The following is a 22,139-nucleotide window of genomic DNA, read 5'->3' on the forward strand; positions in this document are numbered from 1 at the left end:
GCTATAAGTAGGAGCCATGGAGGGCTGCGTCGGGGTTGCGCCTCCTATGTCGGGGGTCCCCTCATTCCCTGCCAAATATAAATATATATATAAGCAACCCCTCTTCTAACGTGTCGGTGAGCCGCTTGCCCGCACTCGAAATGGCGGCGCCAGTTTGAAAGGAAGCGCGAGAAGGCGCTTCGCATTCGAAGGCGAGGCGCGCGCAAGAGTTTCCGCGAGGCGGCGGATGCTCGCCTTGCCATGGCTTCTTCGAATCCGTGGGCTCCTGTGCAGCCGTCGGCGGCTGGGCTGCTGCTGGCTGGCTGCCTATCCGCGGGGGTGGTGTCCCAGGTGAGACGGGCCGGGTTTTTTTCCCCCTCCCCACGTTGTAACGCAAAACCATCATCTGAAATGTGTAAATACGCGTTATGCAAAACCATAGTCTGAAATGTGTTCGTTTCTGCCCAAACTTTGGGAATGTGCTGCTGCTCAGTTTATTAGATTCGATTGCATTGGGATGGAAAAGGCATATTTGAAGCTGCCTGCTGCTTTTAAAAGATGCTGGTAATATCGATATGTTCTGTCCTGGCTGGCAGCATTTCTCCAAGAAGTCAAGGGAGGCCCTTTTTGTAGCCTTGCTACCTGACACCTTTTGCAAACGTAGCTTTTTGTCCTTGTTCCTTCCTCGGGCTGCAATAGTGCTGGTGTGCTTGTGGTGTGTTTACTTTTGCTTAAAGTACTGTACGGTGGTGGGCTAACTGTGAAAGAAACATGCTTATGATAAAAAAAAATAACTTCCACCCTACTTGTAGTTTTATAGTTGTCAGTTCTTGTAGCTCTCTGGACCACCTAGATTGGATTCTGTTCCTAAATAGAAACGAAATAACTTATTTTCCTTTCGTTTATATCTTGCATCCTCAGGAAAACTCTGCATGGTTATTTAAATCAGTGTTTTTCAACCTTTTTTGGGCAAAGGCACACTTGTTTCATGAAAAAAATCACGAGGCACACCACCATTAGAAAATGTTAAAAAATTTAACTCTGTGCCTATATTGACTATATATAAAGTAATTTTTCAATTTTTCCCACGGCACACCAGGCAACATCTCGCGGCACACTAGTGTGCCGCGGAACAGTGGTTGAAAAACACTGATTTAAATACTAAACGGCTGATCCACTTCACTCTGCGTAACTGTGGATGGAGAATTTCCATAAGTTCAGTGGGGGGGGGGAATGGGGGTCTGTGCATATGTAACCCTCGTTTTTAATTCCATAGAAGTGACCTTTGTTCCAGAGCACAAGTAACTTACACAAAGTGAAACATAGAAAGCTGCCTTGTACTGAGTCAAATCATTTATCCATCTAGCTCAATACTGTCAGCTCTGTCAGTGCGTCTCCATAGTCTCCCTCCCAGCACTGTCTAGAGATGACAGGGATTGAACATGGCATCTTCTGTGTGCAAAAGAGATGCTCCACTACTGAGCCACAGCCCTTCCTCAAAGTGGAAGGGAAAGGCTTGACTAGAGGTGTGGGCATATACTGTACAGGCAACAACCAATTTACATGCTTCTGATGGAGGTGCAATTGCACATGTGTGTGTTGTGCTGAGCCCATAAATGACCCAAAAACATCACTAAAACAGCAGAGTGGAACACTTTACGCAAGCCTTGCCGATGCGTGTTAGTGTCTGGAAGTAGGATGGGTGTAATATGCACAAACTGCCATGCCCCAGTGAGCAAGCTGGCTGCTGGATTCTGCACCAGTTGCACTGTCTTTAGAGGCAGCCATATAACATGTTGCAGTAATCTAACCTAGAGGTTACCAGAGCATAGACAACAGTAGTTAGGCTATCCCTGTCCAGTTAGGGGTGCAGTTGGGCTACCAGCTGAAGGTTATGGAAGGCACTATGCGCCACTGAGGCCACCTGAGCCTCAAGTGACACCAATGGATTCAGAAGTATCTCCAAGCTACGTATCTGCTTCTTCAGAGGAAGTGTAACCCCAGTCGAGATCAGGCAACCTTCTACCTATCTGGTCTGGGAAACCACCCACAAACAGTGGTATCTGGATTGAGCTTAAGTTTGTTGGCTCTCATCCAGTCCGTTACTGAGGTAAGACAACCTAATAAATACCCCTAATAAATGTAAGGGTGACAATTTCAGAAATGTGAACTGCTCCTCCACACCACCCATTATTCATTTTCACTGGCTTGTCCTTCATTTCTCCAGGCAAAGACAGTAGGATTGCAACCTAAATGTATTTAAGACTGGAACCCTAATTTCAAGGAAGCTTGAATTGCTTATGTTTATTGAGAATTTCCATGTTTCTGTTTCAGGAAACTGTGGATAGATGTGGAAAACCAGCTCCTTGCTTTGTTCGCCTCTCGGAGGCAGAACAAACTGCTGATCTCCAAGCTGAAATCAGTGAGGTAAAATAATCTTTGAGCATCAGAATAGGAGCTCTACTGAATAGGCCATACATACAATTTCCTCTGAATTGTAATAAATGATTTCATAGTGATGAAACAGTACTATAGTACCATAGAGTTGGAGGGGCTTTGTAGGCTATCTAGTCCAATGCATGAAATCCAGAGCTACAGTATCTCCACCAGATGACTGTCCAGCCTCTGCTTGAAGACCTCCAATGAGGGAGAGGCCACTGCCTCCTTATGTAATTTTTCTGTTGTTGAACTGTTCTTACATTTAAGAGGTTTCACCTAATATTCAGCTGAAACTAACCCTACTGTATATTTTTCACTTGGTAAGAAGCACTTCTTATCATGTGAAGAATATTTTGAAATCAAACCTATATTTTTTTTTAGCCAGGACTCCCTCTCCCTCTTTGTTGTTTGGTGCCTCAACTGAGGTTGAGAAGCTTGTCAAATTATCACACCTAATCCTCTTCTACAGAGATTTGATTTAGTGACATACCGTAGCCATGAAAATTGCATTAACTAGGAATTTAGCCTGTAATAGTTCCACCTAGAACAGATTCTGTGTCCTGTGCAACTACAGATTTTGGATGTTGGAAAACAGAAGACAACTAGGGGACTGGACATCTTACTAAAGCTGGAATTAAGGGATGATAAATTGAACTATTTTTTAAAAAGAAATTATGATATTTTAGTTAGATACATTAAAAACCAAGCTTCCCACAAATCTTATCAGAAATAAAATTATGTTGTGGTTCCTGCAAGCATAGAATGATTACTTTTATAAAAATACTTGAAAATGGTCAGGGTTGTTAAAGCAGTTATGAATGCTACTGTAAATACATTAATCATACTGCATGGATATAAGTGTAACTATTTTAATGTGTATAGATGAAGCTAGATGCTGAAATCCTGCAGATGGAAAAAGATACAGCAGACATTACTCATCCATTCTACCTAAGTAAGTATTTTGTTTTATGCTGTTGCTTGATCTTCTAGGAGTGCTGTTTTGGGGATTAATCTTAAGAGTTTAGACAAAACCTCACATCTTCATACTGCTGTAAGTATCCTGCTGTCAGAGAGATTGGTTGAGTAACAAAGCTGCCATCTATAAACAAGATCCAGCATTGTGCCAGTGGACACAATGGCACCTACCTTTCTCTGCTCCCCTTTGCAGCCTGCTGCCACCCCACATCTGGCCCACCCAGCCTTCCAAAACAGATTATTGGGTGCATGGGAGGCTGCAACAGGAGAGTAGAAGTCTGTTGAGGAAGTGGCATACTTAACAGGTGACAAAGCATCCAGCCCCCAAAGTGAAAATGTTTGAACAGGAATGATCCCTGAAAAAGGAAACAAGTAATTAGAGGTGTTTGTATTCATCAACTCCATAGATGCATTGCACATATGCTGAAATGGGCATTTCATCCAGAATCCTGAGTGTTTCATTTAAGACAACTGTGAGCAACTTAAGCCAGCCATCCAAGCCATACACTATGAGGAAAGACAATAACATATCCCTAGGTTGGGAAGCAATTTGGCTTGGCTGCAGGTGGCACGCCACCCTGATACCACTTCAGTGATGAGTAGTTAGGCACGTTGCATGAGGAAAATCCATACACCAGGGGTAGGGAACTGGATCTGGCCAGTGGGCTGGATCCTAGGTTCTTCCACCTTGAGGTCGGGCAGTGTAGCATTTTGACAGGTTATTGGTTCAAACCACTCTAGACAGAGAGATTGAAGTTACTGCCAATCAGCTGATTGGTGCCGACTGGCTCCAAGCTGTGCTTTCTGTGGTGGACATCTGTGCTACGGAGTTCCCCATGGAGAGTTCCGTAGCACAGCGGATTCCAGTTGTTTGTGTGAATCAGGCTTCCTTGGCAATACACAACCAGGAGCACATTTTAGGGTTCCCAATTGTGCATGGGCAGCTGTGTGCCCCTCACCCAATGTCACATATGATGTTGGGTATGAAGCAGGTTGGTATGGTTTCGGGGAAACAGACTAATGGACCAGACTAATTAGACCTGCAAGCTGGAGGTTTGCTATACCTGCCATACATGGATGCCATTCCCAAAAAAACCCCAAACCCTTTATTCCATGCAAGCTACTAAACACTGCATCCATAACTATGGCAGTCCTGTTACAGGTAGGTAGCCGTGTTGGTCTGCCATAGTCAAAACAAAATAAAAAATTCCTTCCAGTAGCACCTTGGAGACCAACTAAGTTTGTTCTTGGTATGAGCTTTCGTGTGCATGCACGCTTCTTCAGATACACAGTGTGTACCATACCAATCTCATACCAAGAACAAATTTAGTTGGTCTCCAAGGTGTTACTGGAAGGATTTTTTTTTAATTTTTTATTTTGTTTTGACTATGGCAATCCTACGTGTATTGGGTGAAGGCGGAAGGTCCCAAGATCTTGGGAAAAGGCTCACAAAGGCTACCATTGTTGACTGAAATGAGCAGAACCAAGAATCAACAAATTTTAAATGTAAGATGTTCTTCACAGGTGTATGTTTGAAACATTAAGGCTGTAATCCTGTACATATTTACATGGGGACAGGCCCCATTGAACACAATGGGCATATCTTGAGTAGTTGGTTGGGGCGTACTGTCGCCCTGCATTAATAGAGAGTACACACATATTTGCACTGGAGTGAAAGATTGGGAATGGTGGACAAGTGACCCTTTTTACCAGTTTGTCTGCTGTTACTTGTCCTGTTATCCAGCATTCCCTTGGATATACTTAGAAACCTGTGGTCTTTATTTCTCAGCAGCTGTTGCTTGCTTCCATAGGAGTCTCTTGATGTGATTCACCTTGCAGGTGCTGTGTGAGCCACACGCTTTTGTTAGACAATTACAGATTAACACAGCATACTGCCAGTATTTTGGAAGCCTGTGTTTCAAAGCATAAAATTATGTTTTACAAAGAACCTGCTCTCACTTCAATTCACGTTTAAATCTGAAAGTTTTTCATTTTTTAAAAAATAAATAAATCTGTAGCTCAGAAATGCCAGGCTCTGCAAGCGATGAACAAACACCTAGAAGCAGTGCTGAAAGAGAAATGGGTTCTTAGGCAGAGGCTAATGAAACCAGTGCGTCAAGAAAGTCTGCCTATTGAAGCTATCTTCCACAGGTAACAAACTGCTTGGTTATTTTACTTACTTGTTGTGTACTCCTTATTTCTTTTTCAGATCAATAAAATACATTGGGAACAAAATCCAATTACAGTTAAAACTGCAAATGGTGGTGCTAAAACTTTAAAAATAAAAAACCAAGTTACTGCAGAACTAAACAGCCACAATCAGTTCCCTTCTGCTACCAAATAACATCCTTTATTTCAGTTTTCATCAAAGGTACACTTCAAACATATATTCAGTGTATCACAAATGCATTTTATTTTAACCATAGTCACTAACATTTCTTACAAGACACACAATCCTTACTTTATTCATTACATTTTTCTTTTTCCTGTTTCCTGATAAGTTCCTATTTTAAATCACACTGTGTTATATACAGCCTGTTTTCTAAATCTACGTTAGTCTCACAGCTAAATTTTTCTAAATCATTTATCAGCTCATTCCAATTCATATTAAGTCTTTGTTTCTGCTATAACATTAAAAGAAATTATCTAAATAGCTTTTGTGTTCTGTTTTCCCTTCTTAATTCTCATCCATGTTCATTTAATGCATTTCATTAAGGACCAATAAAGATCAACCACTCAGTGATAGTAGGTGGCTGCTTTTCCCCAATATTGGGCTGTTCAAACATTTGCTGCCATTACTAAGTAATATATTGGTTCAGTGTCATTCATCTGTATCTGTTTCCAGCACCATCAGTATAGAGTCATTTGAAATTTCTCTTCCTATTATCTTTTCGGGGGGGGGGGGGGGTTCTGTTAGAAACAACAACAACAACAACGGCTGTAACATGAATTATTGAGCAATCTCCCCCTCCCTCACAAATTCCCCAGATTATGTTTACTCATACAGTGCTAACAACTTGAAAGATTCCTAGGTTATACATAGTGTTATTTTTCCGTGTATAACACGCCCCCATGTATAAGACGTTCCCTATTTTGGGGGACTCCAAATTGAGAAAATGGAGGGAGATTGTACCTGTGTATAAGACGATCCACAATTTTGAGCATAATTTTTTTAATTAAAAAAAACCTGGTCTTATACACGCAAAAGTATGGTACAGTGGTACCTCTGGTTACGTACTTAATTCGTTCCGGGGGTCCGTTCTTAACCTGAAATGGTTCTTAACCCGAGGCGTGCTTTCACTAATGGGGCCTTCTGCTGCCTCTGCGCCGCTGGAACACAATTTCCTGGGGCAAAGTTCTTAACCTGGAGCAACCACTTCCTGGTAAACGGAGTTTGTAACCCAAAGCGTCTGTAACCTGAAGCGTCTGTAACCCAAGCTACCACTGTATATTTAGCCTCCATAGTGTGAAATACCACCTCACAAAGTTAGTATCATTTTCCATTAAATGTTTCTTTTTCATGCAGGCATGTAGTAGAATTGTTGGTGTCGGCAGTGGCTTTCATTGAAAAACTAGAAACCCATCTAACCACAGTAAGGAGCATTCCTCAAATACCTCTAGTTTTGAAAAACATGGTGAGTGGTCTGTCATATAACTTTTACTAGTTTCCTTTGATAGTAAAGTAGTGGCTAAGAGCATGGAAGTCTTAGCTGGAAGTCTCCAGTTTGAATCTCACCAGGCTATGGATTCCCTGGCTTGTCTCACTCAGAATGCTGGCTAATAGGTGTGTACCTGACATAATGTATGTGAAGCACTGTAACATCTGCTTCACTTCACACTAAGCTTCCCCTGGAATTAGAGAAACTGTGAATCTGTATCTCTGTCCTTGAACAAAGGAGCGTCAACTGCTGAATCAATTGATCAGAAAGTTAAATGCCTTCTATTTGAGCCTAAATAGTGACTGGTTTTCTGTCCTGCTACAGGTGTTAATTTACTGTCAGTGCTAAGATGATTGTATTATCACTAATTATTGCTGTTGTGAAGGGTCACTCTAGTTTTTCTGCATACTGTACAGTTGAACTGTACAGTTCCGTTGGACTGTATTTTATTTTGCTTTTCATTGCCATTTAATTCCAACTTTTACTTTTTTCCTTTATTCAACATCACCTCATTAAAATAGTACCTAAGTGATGTACAAAAAGCAGTTAAATGCAAAACAATTCAGTATACGATAAAAACTATTTTAAAAAGCCAGCATAACATTGTTAGAGCAGTCAGGTATCAGTCAACTGATACCAGAAGCAAGGGAAAGCTTGAGTGAATAGATATGTGTTTAACAGCTGGCAGAAGCTATTAAATAGATGCTTGCCATATCTCAAGAGTAAGAAGGGTCATTGCTCAGGCTAGGGGCACAAGATGAGCCCCTGCAATCTGGAATAACTAATAGGGCCTCCTCCAAAGATCTTGGTGAACCAGCAGATCTATATGGGAGTTGCTCTTTCAGATAACCTGGTTTTAGGGAATTAAAAGTTAATAACAAAACATTAAACTTGACTTAATAGCAAGCTTGGCATTTCTTAATACCCATGTGCGCATTATATATCTGCCAGATGAGGATTACATAATGCATCTGATAAAGTGGACTCTGCTCCACAAAAGATTATGCCAGGATAAATTTCTTAGTCTTTAAGGTGCCTCAATTCTTGGGTTTCTGCTGTAACAGGCTAATATAGCTACCCCTAAAGCTATATGAAGGAATCTTTCCCCATAGTATGTTGACAAATGCCAGGGCAGTTACACTAGTTTCACTTCCCTTGAGCAGCAGTCCCTGTGATGAGTTCTTATGTTTTTGAAGTTTTAGCATAGTGTGCTAAAATACTTGTTTTCCTGTTTCATTCCAGGACAGTGCACTAACAAAGATGGACTTGTTAGTAACAGACACAAAAGCACTGGCAGAACAAATACTGGAGTGGAGAGAGAAAGTAAAGGAGATCTTTGAAAATTCACAGCTGACTGCTGAATCAGATTCCTGGTTCAGAAGTATAACTCTGTAATAGTGCACACTCCCCTCCATGCCTTTTCCTTCCCAATTCTCAGGCTACTTAGCAATTTTATGTGTTGATAAAATGCACGTGTTCTATCACATTTAAAGTCACTTGTGTCTGTCTGAAATGTATATTTGTACGTAGAACTAGTGCTATATTAGAAACTGACAACAGATGTTAAATGGCCCTCTTGAGGTTCTGAGGAATATTTTAAAGAAGCAATTTTATGATGTTGCCTTAACAAGACCAGCTTAGTGTACATATGTTTTATATTTTATAGAAAATGTTTTATAGAAACATTATCTATTTTTAAAAGTGAGACCACTCATATCTTGGTACAAAACTTTAATCAAAATACTGGACTGTAGACTCTTTTGTATGGGTAGGAAACCTTTAGATTCCACCCTGTCTTCATGTGCATATATGAGAATCTGTAGCTTGATACATTTGCTCTTCATACTGTTGAATACTATACTAGAAAATAATGCAGAGGAAGAGTATGGGAAACCGTATTCAATTAGTAATAAACAAACTAAATAAATACTTTTTTCCTTAGTTTGTATTTGAAAGAGAAAAAAATTAAGCAACTGTATACAGATGAGCCTGTCACTGTGTACAGTGATTTGTGATAGCTTGTTATGGCTCGTCATCAGTCTCTCATCTCCATCTGATCTCTGTTCCAGCCACTGAGAGAAAGCACAAGATAGATGTGCTGCTATGTAAACAGCATCCTGAGGATATCAAGACTGTCTTCTCCCAGTGACAGGAGCTGTGTTCCTTTTCGCATGTTAAAACAAAAACCACAAGCAGGGAACATCCCACAATAAACGTCCATATGCATACAACCTGTTGAGCAGGCATTTATGTGTTTATAACCTAAACATGCTTTCTTAATAGAAATGGATGGGTAGTTTTTCTTTCATACATTGAAGGTGGTAATTAAAACTCTTCATAGTCCTTATATTTGTTTGTTCCTAAGTGACATGTAGGTAAATGTTTAAATTTGCCCATGCAGTTAGCCAGTCCTATACACATTTCCTTTGAACTAAGTTGTGCTGTATTGAATTCAGGGGTGTGTGTAGAGATTTGCAGTTTTTAGTTTAATATGCTTCAAAGTCATTCATATTGGTTCCTGAATTTATTTCTGCTGAATTCTCTTTAAAGCAGTTACTGATATTAACAGACAACTTAAAGGTAAAGGGACCCCTGACCGTTAGGTCAAGTCGCGGACGACTCTGGGGTTGTGGCGCTCATCTTGCTTTACTGGCCAAGGGAGCCGGCGTACAGCTTCCGGGTCATGTGGCCAGCATGACTAAGCTGCTTCTGGTGTACCAGAGCAGTGCACGGAAACACTGTTTACCTTCCCGCCGGAGTGGTACCTATTTATCTACTTGCACTTTGACGTGCTTTCGAACTGCTAGGTTGGCAGGAAACAGACAACTTAAACTATACTAATTTAAACAGATATTTCTATTAGAGTACATTCACAAAGTTTACATGATGCAACAACAGGACATAATTTATCAGCACAGTCCTAAGCATGTTGACTCAAAAGTCTGTCCTATTAAATCCGAAGAAATTTACTCCTTCATCAGTGTGTTTAGGACTGCAGCCTCAAATCCAGAGCGCTACAATTTAATTTAAAAGAAATGAATACAGTACCTGAGAAGGTTTCAGATAAAATAATGAAAAGCAAATAGTTTCTCAAAAACCTTGGTTTGTATTTATTGAGAGTTGCAAAACATTATGGGTCCATGATCCATGCATTGCACTAGGAGATGTTTAAATACAACTACATGTAGCTGGTAAATTCCTACATGTTACACAGATTGTTTCATTTGAGCAATCTCAAAATCTTTTCACAAAGATTTATGATGGCAAATGGAACTTCATACCGTTATATGCTGTCTGAGAAAAAGGAAGATAACAGTGGTTGACTCCTGACAGGTGATGACAACATTGAACCGATAATTTAGTAATCGCACAAATTTGAATGCTCATCTCTTAATAGTCTTGGAGTGCTGTTGCATTTGTCACTAGGGGGCATAATTGTGAATGGTTCCCTTTTGTTACCAGTAACAGTCTGGAAGTTTACATGCTTTCCACCACACCCCCACTTTATTTTTAACTTATAACTATCAGCTCACAGTGCGGTTTTGAACAAGGTTATAGTTATCAGTATTGGCTCTATATTGCAAAATGAAAACAATACTAAACTCAAAGTACTTTGAAGGCAAATACCTAAAGCTCTCCTCTGAAAGTGAAAAAGTGCTGCATAAATAGTATTTTTAGCAGTAGGAAGATAACTGTACAGTGTGAATTCACTCTCTCTTTCCTAGCAGATAAAAGGTGTGATTGTATTCACCCAATACTGTGTCACCTGGACTGCCTGCCAGTATACTTGCTAGATGAAAAGCTAGTGCTTCCCTCTTAGAAGCATTTCATATGCTGGGCCCCATATTTCTGCAACCACCTCCCTAGGATTAAGTATGCCACTTTTAGTTATTGAGTCAAACCTTGCTCCATATACAGACTTATCAGGAACATAACAGGGCCTTTCCTTCATCAGCTGCTCCAAGGTTTTGGAATGATTTCCCCTCAGGTGTGCAATTTCTCCTTAGTGGGTAGCTGCACTTTATATTTTTGGTTTGCCCTTTGAGTTTTATAATTTAAATTTGAATGGTTTTGTTAGTATAAATCATCTTGAACCTTGTAAAGTTGGCTACCAAGAATTTCGTAGCAGTACAAAATTTATTTTGTTGTAATACTACATAAGCTGACTCTTCTACTTATGTGCAGTATTAGTTTGGTATCTATGAACGCCGCAACCCAGGAGTAGTCCGTGACTGGACCTTATGGTCAGGGGTACCTTTACCTTTACCTATAGATCTACTCATGTATACACTATAGAGTGGACCCAAAGCAGCAAAGGATCCAGGAAACATGCCATCAAGGGTGTTGGATAAGGCTCAGAGCAGTGGCCCACAACAGATAAAGCTCAGATTACAAGATGGAGTGTTTGGATGGTGAACAAAGGTGTGTATCACAGCAGCAAACAGAGTTCCAGTCGGGTAAGATCAGTCATGCAGTCAGAAGGTTCTGGTCGACTATTGCCCAGTAATTGCTGGCATTTTTTGCAAAGAATGCTGGATTAAGAACTTTGGCCTGATTCAGCAAATGCGATTTATTCTGTACCTTTAGGATTGCTTCCTACAGAATTATGTGCCAATCACACTTGAACTCTTTCTAAATAAAGCAATGCACCAAGAAGATTCCTGTTTTTGTTCTTCAAGGAAGCACGCACTCCTTGTTCTATGTGTTGTTATTAAGCGAGCCAGAGCCCACCTCACCACACCCACTGTTCTTGAGAAGCCAGCTGTGGTTTATTTTCTTTTTTGACGCACATGTCTCACCCGCATTGGGGCAAGAATATTGCTGGACTTTCTATGATGATGATGATGATTATTATGGCGTTACTCAGCGCCCTCTTTAGGCCAAGTGTGGAAAGTTGTCGAGTTAAGCGTCTTTCCACACTCAAGAACTTCTCTCAAGTTTCACCCTCGACTTGGAGTATTCCCCACCCGCCCAGAAGTTGGAGCAGCCGGCCACATAGCCGCAGACCCAGCGCTGCACGGAAAACGGAGGGAAATTGGAGACACCCGCTTTCCTCAAAGTCCAGACCAGCAGCAACAGCAGCCCCTCCCTCCCCATTTCCTCTCCTCTCCCCAGGCGGCCAGGCCCTTCCCTCAAGAGCAGCTGCGCTGGGCGGGGTCGGGCCGCGCTTCCCCTGCCCAGGGCTCTGCGGAGAGCCGAGGCGCACGGAGGACGGCGGGGACGTGATGCGGAGTCGTGGCTTCGGCGGCCGCGGTGAAGGGGAGGAGGGGGCGCCTTTTGCTGCAACTCAAGACGGGACATGGCGAATGTCAAAGTGGCGGTGCGGGTCCGGCCTCTCAGCAAAAGGTGGGCCGGCGGTGGCGCTGGGGCTGTTGAGGGTGGCAAGAGAGGGAGTCGACCTCGAATACACAAACACACGTCTATGTGCACAATGGGTGGGAGAGGACGCTTTTTGCGCCACGCACGCGCCGCCAACTTGTTTGCACCGCAGCGCGGCTTGTGCGCGCGTGTGTGTGTGACCGTTATGTGCGGCGCTCGCTTCTCCTTATGTGGAGGAGCTGCCAGGTGTTACATGTGCTGGTTTGCAATGGTTGCGTCGCTTGCAGAAAACCTGGGCAGTCCAGGAACTGAAGCGCTGGGCAGGGCTGAGGGGAGGGGAGGCGGGAAGCTGGTGCTGCGACGTGATGGGGCATGAAAGGTCGTGGGATCGCCTCGCTCAGCCTGATGTTGTGGGACTATAAAGTATATTGTGCAGTAACGGGAGGAATGCGTGGCCAGAGAGATGGTAGGGCTCGGCATCAGTGAAAAAGGTGCAAATGGAGCATAGGAGCCAACTCCTAGGGGCTGAGCCGAGGTTCCCTCAGCCCCCCAGTAAAATATTTGAGGGTGCAGTGCATCCCCAAAAAAGTTGATGGCCATCACCATTGAAATGGTGTGCGCACACCGTGTCTTGTGATAGATTATGTGGGGTGGGACTGACCTGCCACCACCACCACCCCTCAATATTTTATTCAAGTTGGCACCCCTGAAATGGAGACTGGTTGTGTTAAAGGGGGCAATAAGAAGTGTGGCACATTGCTGGGCAGTCTCTGTGTAGGTATATAGTACTCGGAACTCCAGTGAGACTTGTTTATACCCATGAAGCAAGCATGCTGAGCACGCTATGCTTTGTCTACATGAGATATTTGTTATAGGAATGCTCTGCATTATTAAAAAACGTGTTTTGAGTTGGCTACAGTTGAATTATTTAAAGGCCTTTCCAGGCAATGAGTTTATACTAGTGTATTAAATGTGCAATTGCTATGGGATCCAGTTGTCTTCTCCCAAGACTCCACTTTTGTTGCTAAAATACTGCATTTTCCGCGCGAACTGCACACTTAGGACTCTGAGAATGTGATTGGTTTTTTTCCATTTGCCATGTTCACTGCTTTTGTGATTTGCTTCGTGGAACACAAAGTATAATAGACAACCGTTGAAACTGTACCTGCAGTGCCTAAAGATGAGGAAGACAAAACTTCTCCATGCTGGTTTATAAACTTGTTGTTTTTAATCACTTGACGTCCTTGGTTTCTGTGCCCTCGCAGGAGTCTGCTCTTCCAGTGATGGAGTGCTCATCTAAGATTACTTTGTAATTACTGTACAAAAAACTTGAAAGGCAAGCTGCTCCTCTCCTGACAGAGCCCTGCCGGTTCAGAAAACCTTAAGTTGTTACTTGATGTCTTGCTGAGGGCTCACTCTCTGGCTGTGTAAAATGCATATCCTGGCTGAGTGATATGACCATCTTGGGCAACAGTTCCTGGGGGAAAGTGCCCCCTGGCTGTACCCTTCTGTTGCAGAACAGAGCTGCTTGTTTTCCCATGACCTGTTCTGCACCCTCAAAACTACGGTAGCTTTTCTCAGGTGCAGTGAAGGACATTTCATTGCTAGTCAAGTCAACCTCTGTTACTGAATTGGTGAGGGCATCATTTTGCCCTTTTCCTGAAGCACCCAAATAGGCTTATGCTGGTCATGCTCCCCATCTATTATATGAGGAGAAAATATTGCACTACTGCCAATGGACTGTGGCTTAAAGTGCTAAGGATTAAATTTTGGGGTCTCTGTTTCTACTATCTGGTAATGGGAGGTCTTCCCATTTTAAACATAGAAATGCTGATGTTACATAGATGGAACTAGGTCAGTTCTAAACTTCTGTAATATTTCTACCTGCACCAGTGGCATAGTGTGGGGGGCTGTTGCCCTGGGAACATTTTTGAGGGGGCACAACAAAGGAAGCTATGCCTGGGCTGGTCTTTGGGATTGGGGTGTGGACGGCAGCAGCAACCACTCCACTCCCAGGTCAGGCCTGACCCAGGAGCAGAAGTGTTTAAGAGGTGGCAGCACTGCCCCTCTCCAATGCTGTGATCCCCTGCAGTTGCCCATCGGTGGCGGCACTGCAGCCAAGGGAGGGACGAGCTTCATTGGCCACTGTGCCTTGTGGGCCCAAATGGAGAGAGACGAACAAGCTCCATTGCCCATGTCCCCACATGTTGCTCTGCACCTGGAGCGCAGAGGATCAGGCTCCATTAGTCCTGACACCATGAGCGGCTGTGGCCAAGGCGTGCCGGGAGTGTGGGGCTGCTGGGGTTCCACTGTGGGTTCCTTCTCCCTCCACCCCTGCTCCCAGTGCACCCTGCTCCTGGCACTTGCATCCACCCAAGTGGGCTCAAGCAATGCTGCTAACCAATCCTCTTCATTCTCCCTGCTTTGCAGGCTGAGTTTATGCATTTAGCAATTCCGCACATCCTAAAAGCTGATGTACAAGATTGCAAGTTCTCATACGTGCTGGAAAGACCATTGTGTGAGTGAGTGCCTGTGTCTAATGGGATGATTAAAACCATGTGTACTGTGGAAATTTGGGGAGGGTGGGAGAGAGAAAGCTTTGGAGCGGTTGCAAAACTTTGTATGACTAGTAATGTAACTCCTCCTCTGGAGAAAAGAGAGAACAGCAACAAATAAACAGATTGAATATTTCAATATGCTGCTTGCTTGTTTTTTTATTTATTTTTATTAACTTGGATCATGTTTTTGGACCACTGACGCTTATAATAAATAATCATTTATGTCCTAGGTGGTATAGTTTCTCAGCCTTTAAACAAATTCAAGTATACTTTTTACAGAATTACCAGTAAGCAGAGTTTTAAGATGACTTGGGCAACCATGTCTCAATACAGAAAGTTAGAAGCAAATCATAACATTAAACATTTTTATGCAGGAGCTAAGTAATGCAGCTTCCATAACCAGCTTCCAGAAATCAGGTAATAGTGGAATTGTAGTGCCTCTGTATGATATCCATCTAAATCATACTATGAGTAGACCCATTCAAAACAATTTGCTTGTCTATTTATTTCACTGGGCTTACTCTGAGTATGTTTTAGTTGGGTTGCACTCTCTGCCATTAATCAGGAGAAAACCAAAATAAATTAATGCAAATGCAACAAGGGAATAGCTCCAAGGTTTCTTCACAGAGTAAACTCTTAAATTCAAGGGTCAGCAAACTTTTTCAGTAGGGGGCTGGTCCACTGTCCCTCAGACCTTGTGGGGGGCTGGACTATTTTTTTTTGGGGGGGGGGGGAGAATGAATTCCTATGCCCCACAAATAACCCAGAGATACATTTTAAATAAAAGCACACATTCTACTCATGTAAAAACACCAGGCATTCCCCACAAATAACCCAGAGATGCATTTTAAATAACAGGACACATTCTACTCATGTAAAAACATGCTGATTCCCGGACCGTCCGCGGGCCGGATTTAGAAGGCGATTGGGCCAGATCTGGCCCCCGGGCCTTAGTTTGCCTACCCATCCTTAAGCCACTTTCTGTTTCTGAGCAGGTCTTTTTTCTGACTTTTCAAGCATATCTAAATAGTTTTAGAAAATCTCTCAAAAGTCAAAATAAAATAATTCATTTGACTTTAAGACATTTATCTCCCTTCATGAAAGTATTCTTCTGTTTAAGGTTATGATTGTTCTGTTACTTTTTTCTACCTTTAAAGTTATAAATGTATAGAATATTTGATGGCGTGTGTGACTGAACTAATGGTTTTCCATTAACTTAAATCTCCTGATTGTATTGTTTGCTTCAGAGTTGTTTGTGAGTGCATCTATAAACAATTTTGACCAATAAAAAATTAGGACTATAAGCAAGTTATTACATACCAAAATGCAGAAATAAGGGGACGGGGCTCACAGGTACAGTTACTGGGAGAATGAAAAATACGCTTAACTCACTCCTGTTTAAACCAGTGCAGCCTGAAAGTTCTGAAACATGCCCATAATATTTTAATACATATCATTACTGTTTTTAATACAAAAAAGCTTTGTATCTTCATAGTTATATAATTTGTTTTCATCTGATTTTCAGAGAGCTCGCAGAAGGAAGAAGAATAATTGTAGAGGTTGAAGATAGAGTGGCAAAAGTCAGAAACCTAAAGGTATGCTTTATTTTTTATTTTGGCATCTGAAAAGCCTGACTTCTCTAGTGCAATTCTCGTTGCCTGTAGAGTAGAGACAATGTGGTGTAATGGATATAGCATTAGACTTGGAACAGAAGAGGCAAGCATTTATTACTATTTAGCCATGAAGTTCACTGGGTGAGCTTCAGCTAATTTCTTCATCGAAGCTGCAACACAGGGTTGTTGTGAAGGAGAAAATGGAATCACCCTATATATGCTGCCCTTTGAGTTTATTGGGGAACAGGTGGAATAGGAATAAACAAACAAACAAACAGAACCATTGCAAGAGGAGCTTGAGTTGACAATCCAAGGCTGGTCTGTATCTCACCAATCAGAACATGCAGAGGTGTTGTATAGATCAGTACTTTGCACTCTCCTTTGGTCTACATGTCTCGCTTACATTTGTGCAGGTTGAATCCTAGTTTCAGCTTGCAGTGACTTCACTTACCATTTCTTATGCTTTTGCATTGGTTTTCCCTGCGTGGATGGATTCTTGCATCAAATTCTCATACTGCTTTCTGAAAGCATATGTGTCTAAACATCATTTTGAGATACCTGTGGTACCTTTCAAGGGAGGAGGGGAATGCTCATATAAACGTGGCCCTCTCAATTTTGGCACAAGAGCAAAATCCGAAGCCACAATTATACTGAGGTATAAGTGTGAGTCTTGAGTGCAATGCAAAGTTTTATCAGTTGCTGGAAGTCACAGGAGGGTAGAATGATAATGTGCTTAAGCCCTGCTTGCAGGTCTCCCACAGGCATCTGGTTGGCCACTGTGACAACAGGATGCCGGACTAGATAGTTACTAGCCTGATCTCTTACTATGTTCTTACGTTATGTATTAAGAGGACTTTAGTTCTATGTCTGGAAAACAGTAAATCTACTGTTTTGCTATGTTGTTTGTTTGTTTTTTAAGCAGTTGCCAGTCCTTTAGAAAAATCTGCTGAAAATCATTCTTTCGTATCCCAAAAGCAAATTTAAAAATAAACTGGGAAGGAAATGCAAAAGGGGGAGGGAGAAGCCTAAATTGGCACAGCTTCTGATTTCCTTATGGAATTGAAGTAAACATCTGTTGATCTTTAAAACAGATGATAACATAACCTTCTTCTAGCCATGCTTCTGTTGCTGCAGCTCCCTGCATTTCAGTTGAATGCCTTTATTTTGTCAAGGCTGTCAGTAAATTGTTAGCAACAGTAAGATAAGCGCAAAATTTCAGACATCCGGATAACTTTCTTCCTTATTTCTCTCTCCCTTGCCCTCTCTTTTAAATTGCAGTCTAATAGGATTGCAACTAATCTCTAGGAAACATAACAGAACTGTGTATTGAGTTACGGTTAACATCCTGATGGGTTACTGGCTACATTTAGAATTGACTTAGTTGGACTGTACATCCCTTCCGTTTTGAGATTCTTGGAGGCTTCTTTTATAGGGCATGGGAAACAGAACTGGTTTTTTCCAGACATTGGGACTCCTGAATGCTACTGTACTCTTTTAGTCAAATAGTAAAATGGGGCCAAAATCAGTTTCTGTTGGCAATGTACCTTACTACTCGGAATAAAGGCAGATAAGTGAATTATAGAGTAACCATGATTACTGTGGGAATTCTGCAGGACAGATGCTTTCTATTTCTTGCTTAGTCTTTATTTGTATATGCATGTCCGCCTGATTATTTTAGGTGACTTGCTTAAGATAATTAGTATTTTAAATGCTTTAAGAGGCTGTTGGCAGAAATCAAATAACGAGATAAGTGTTTTCCTCCTTCTTTTATATTCTTTCCGGAGCTGGGCTAATTCTTGGACCTGTTCTAGGAGGGTGCCAGTAGATAGATGGTGTTCAGTGTCTTTTAGGACATTCATGAGATCAGTTGACTGGTTCTTTATTGTGGTTGGGATATGGAGGGCATAAGTAATGTATAATTTTTCTTGTAATTTGTAAGACGCTGCAAGGTGTTGACCAAAATATATGTCTACATACTCTGCTGGTTGCAAGCATGCAGACATGGAGCAGCTATGTGAAATGCTTACATCTAACAGAACTAAAGGAGAACTGAAGCTTATTATGATACCACTTAGAGTGTTTTCAAATATATAATTAAAATAGATGAACACAGAGTTTTAAACACTGTCGTAATGTCTGTTTCCTTCTCTCATCACAGGCAAGTTTGAGATTTAAGGGAGATAGCCATTTTATTCAGAACTAGTTTAGTATCATATATTTCTTCTTTTTCTTATGGACACATGAGGAAAGATCTCTACTTTTATTGGATGCATATGTGGAATGTTCCTTTTCCATAGGCAACTATGAGAAATGCATACATTCAGAAATATTTCTCGGGATTGCAGTGTGGTTTCTTTGATTAGGAAACGAAAGCTTTGTAGCACTTACCTTCTAAATATAATAACCTTTTTAATGGAATCCAACCAAAGGCCTATCAAGTCCAGCCAGTGGTGGCATCATGGCAAAATGGGAAGCTCACCCACCCACACCTGCTGTAGCCCTTCCCTCAAGCCCTTCCCTCAAACTGGGGTCACATGGTGGCTTCTGGTGAGATCTCACAGAACTCTAGCAAGATCTCTCTGGTAGGCACCACTTCTCACTTCTGCAGCAGTGGCAAGGGTGACTGGGGCACCTGCAGAGGCACTGCACCCTGGAATTCCACTACCCAAGGCATCCTGCCTCAGTCTGCCTTGTGGGTGGCTCAGCCCTCAGTTCAGCATCTGGTCTCCCACAGAGGCCAACCAGATACATCTGGGAAAGTTTTGTAGGGCATATGCATTAGGCTACTCTCACTCATTTGTTCCCCACCAACAAGTATGCAAAGCCTTATCCTCAATGAATTAATCTAATTTATCATGAATCAGCAGATTTTGTAATACATAATAGTCTGTTTACATTGTAATGCATGTGTAATTTATTTATTGTTGCAAGTTACTTTGAGTTACTTTTTGTTTAGAAAAGTGATTAATAAGTTTAATAAATAATGTTTTTGGTATTTCAGGAGAGGTGACCAGCAAAATAATTTGCTTTCTATTTTCTTCATAGTATGACAGAATGATCAGTAACTGCCTATGGTGTTCATTTTATCTTCGTAGCAAGTCAAGAGCTCTCAGTCAAACATAATAGCCATTGTACAACATAGTGAGCTAAATGAGGCATGCCTCTGAATGATTGTGCAATGTAAGCTTCATTATTAAAGGTAATCCTTTTGATGTAATTGTTGAAAAGACCAGTTTATATTGTACCAGTAGGAAAAGCAAACATCAATTCAAGTTAGTTAGCATGGCAAATAGATTCTTATAGGTTAGGGTTACTTCCATACAGATAACACCCTCTTAAAAGATCATAGATAGAATCATAACAGATGGGGGAGAAATTTGATTTGGTAACCATTTGCATTTCCTGAAACAGTATGCCAAAATGCAGCAAAATTTCAGACACGTGCAAGTTACAATGTAGCCCTCAAACCATAAAATTATTGCCAATATGTATATTAGGAGAAAAAGCATACAATTCTGAAAATAACATGAAAAATGTCTTATTTAATTTTATTAATTTATGAATTAGTTTTCACACATCTTAAGATGACTTGCAATAATGTAAAATATTATATATATATAGTTTAAAACAACACAGTTAGAGACCCAAGGCAGAGACCTACTTTTTAAAATCCATTCACCTGAAAAAATGCCTCCAAATGTTTCAAGAAACTACAAATAGAAGATACCTCAACTAGGATGCTGTTCTGCAAAACAGGAACAACCACACCAAAAGCCCTATTCTGATTTACTATGGAGCATGCTTCTGATATTTTAGGGACTTCAAGGAGAGGACATCCTGTAGAATTTGTGTTGCTGATGCTTCAGGTTTTCCTTGTACATTTTTTCATTAGCAAAGTATAATATAATACTGTATAGTATAATAGTGTCATATCCTTGTATCACTGGAAGCCAAGGAGCATCTGTATCTGAAAAACAGAATGTATCCCCTTAGAGTTTGAAAGGAGTGGCATCACAGCATAAAATTAAACATTTTATAGATAGCATTGAGATAAGCTAGTTTTAAATTATCAAAGTTATTTTGAAAGGGCAATCTAAATAGATGGAGAAGGCTTTGTTCTAAGCAGCTGATCTGCTTTGGGACACTAATGGAGCCTCAAGCATCTATTACCTCTGGTTAGCCTTGGGTTTTAATTAATGCCAGTCGCTTCACAGTTAATTTTGCTAGGCGTCAAAGCATTATCTGATTGATTTGGGTGTATTTTTCAAAACCAGCTCTTTAAATAGTGCTTTTACTTTAAGATATTGCAAATGGTGATTTGTCATACTGCATAGATGTTTTTTTAAAAAAAGAAAGCTTATTTACACAATAAAATAAAATTTGGAAATAATTGTAAAATGTTGAATTGCTGTTTGTTTTTACTGCCATTAGGGTACTGCTATTTCTCCTCTATGTGGTGACTCTGTGCTTTCCTCTTTTGATGAGCACAAAGTAAAAATATATTTGTTTGGCAACATGCCCTGCCTGATTTCCTGGTGCAGGCAGATTAGTAATAGAGTAGCCGTACCAGAACTCAAAACAATGGCTTGTGTATTTTTCACCTCTTTCCCTTTTTGTGGCTGCCATTAGTTCAGCAGTACTGTAAAAGCGTAAGAAACTTCTTTTTTTTAATGTGAAAAAGAAGAAATAATGTTACAAACAGCCAGCATGTCAAGTTTGTGGCCAATTCATAGACTGTGGCCATTGTCCTTTGCTCATAGTAAGTCTTATGTGAGTTGTATAGGGAGTTGAAGCTTGCAGTTCCCAGCATCTGCTTCCACAACTATTGGAGAGGTATGGTATGATAGTCACAGTGAAAACACTTGAAAAGCCTATTGGTGTACTGTTCCCCAGTCTCCGATGAGCTTGTGGTGCATATACGCCATTGGATCCTAGCGCTAGAACTTAATGCATACAAACCAGCTTACCATGGGTTTGGAAACCAGCATATGCAAATTTTCCCTTTGTGCACCTGTGTGAATGTGAATCAAGTCAGCTTTGGCATCTTCGGCAACATTTAGGATACAATATTTGTTTAATTTTGCTGCTCGTATTTGTAGATGCAGGTGAAAGAAGTCGCCAGAAATTATGTGTGAATCAAATTGGTGATGGAGAAAATATGTTAAAGCAAACATGTGCAATGCTTTAGATAAAGTAATATGGCATTCTTCATTTTTGCTCCATCCTCTGGTTCTTATGGTTAAGTGTTGTTGTTGTTTTTTTTGTGTGTGTGCGTGTATTTTAAAGAAAGGATTATCACTTGTGTGACTGTAGGGCAGATCCCCCAACACAGAGACACTGAAAGTTTCAGGCATTTTAGCAAGAGATTTGAGTAACCAGACATGGTAGTACTAACAGATCCCTCAATTCTTTTTTCCCAGTATTACCTCATGAATTCTGGACTTCTTTTCAGTGTTTTATTATCAAAAACAAAAGTCATAAAGTGCACAAATGCGGATCAGTTCATAAAGGCTGGGTGATTTGCAGCAGAACGTATGAAGTGATTTCTTTGTGTTCTGATTATTTGAAGTGAAATACAAGTTATGTTTGTGATGGCT

General features: G+C 41.1%; 2 protein-coding genes across 2 annotated transcripts in view; both read left to right on the forward strand.

Moving 5' to 3' along the window:
* Window positions 1-136: 136 nt before the first annotated feature.
* HAUS2 (HAUS augmin like complex subunit 2) lies at window positions 137-8,981 on the forward strand. The gene is made up of 6 exons (XM_033145983.1): window positions 137-330; window positions 2,314-2,406; window positions 3,301-3,370; window positions 5,412-5,544; window positions 6,920-7,028; window positions 8,295-8,981. Exons 1-6 carry the CDS (start codon window positions 241-243, stop codon window positions 8,445-8,447), a joined length of 648 nt encoding a protein of 215 aa, XP_033001874.1. The 5' UTR covers window positions 137-240; the 3' UTR covers window positions 8,448-8,981.
* Window positions 8,982-12,246: 3,265 nt separating this feature from the next.
* Window positions 12,247-22,139, forward strand: part of STARD9 (StAR related lipid transfer domain containing 9) — an 88,829-nt gene continuing 78,936 nt past the window's right edge. Inside the window, exons 1-2 of the mRNA XM_033145996.1 lie at window positions 12,247-12,398; window positions 16,455-16,524. Coding sequence (XP_033001887.1) covers window positions 12,352-12,398; window positions 16,455-16,524 — 117 coding nt within the window. The 5' untranslated portion in view covers window positions 12,247-12,351. The remainder of the gene's footprint in view (window positions 12,399-16,454; window positions 16,525-22,139) is intronic.

This window comes from Lacerta agilis, chromosome 1 (genome assembly GCF_009819535.1).
Source record: "Lacerta agilis isolate rLacAgi1 chromosome 1, rLacAgi1.pri, whole genome shotgun sequence".
NCBI classification, from domain to species: domain Eukaryota; kingdom Metazoa; phylum Chordata; class Lepidosauria; order Squamata; family Lacertidae; genus Lacerta; species Lacerta agilis.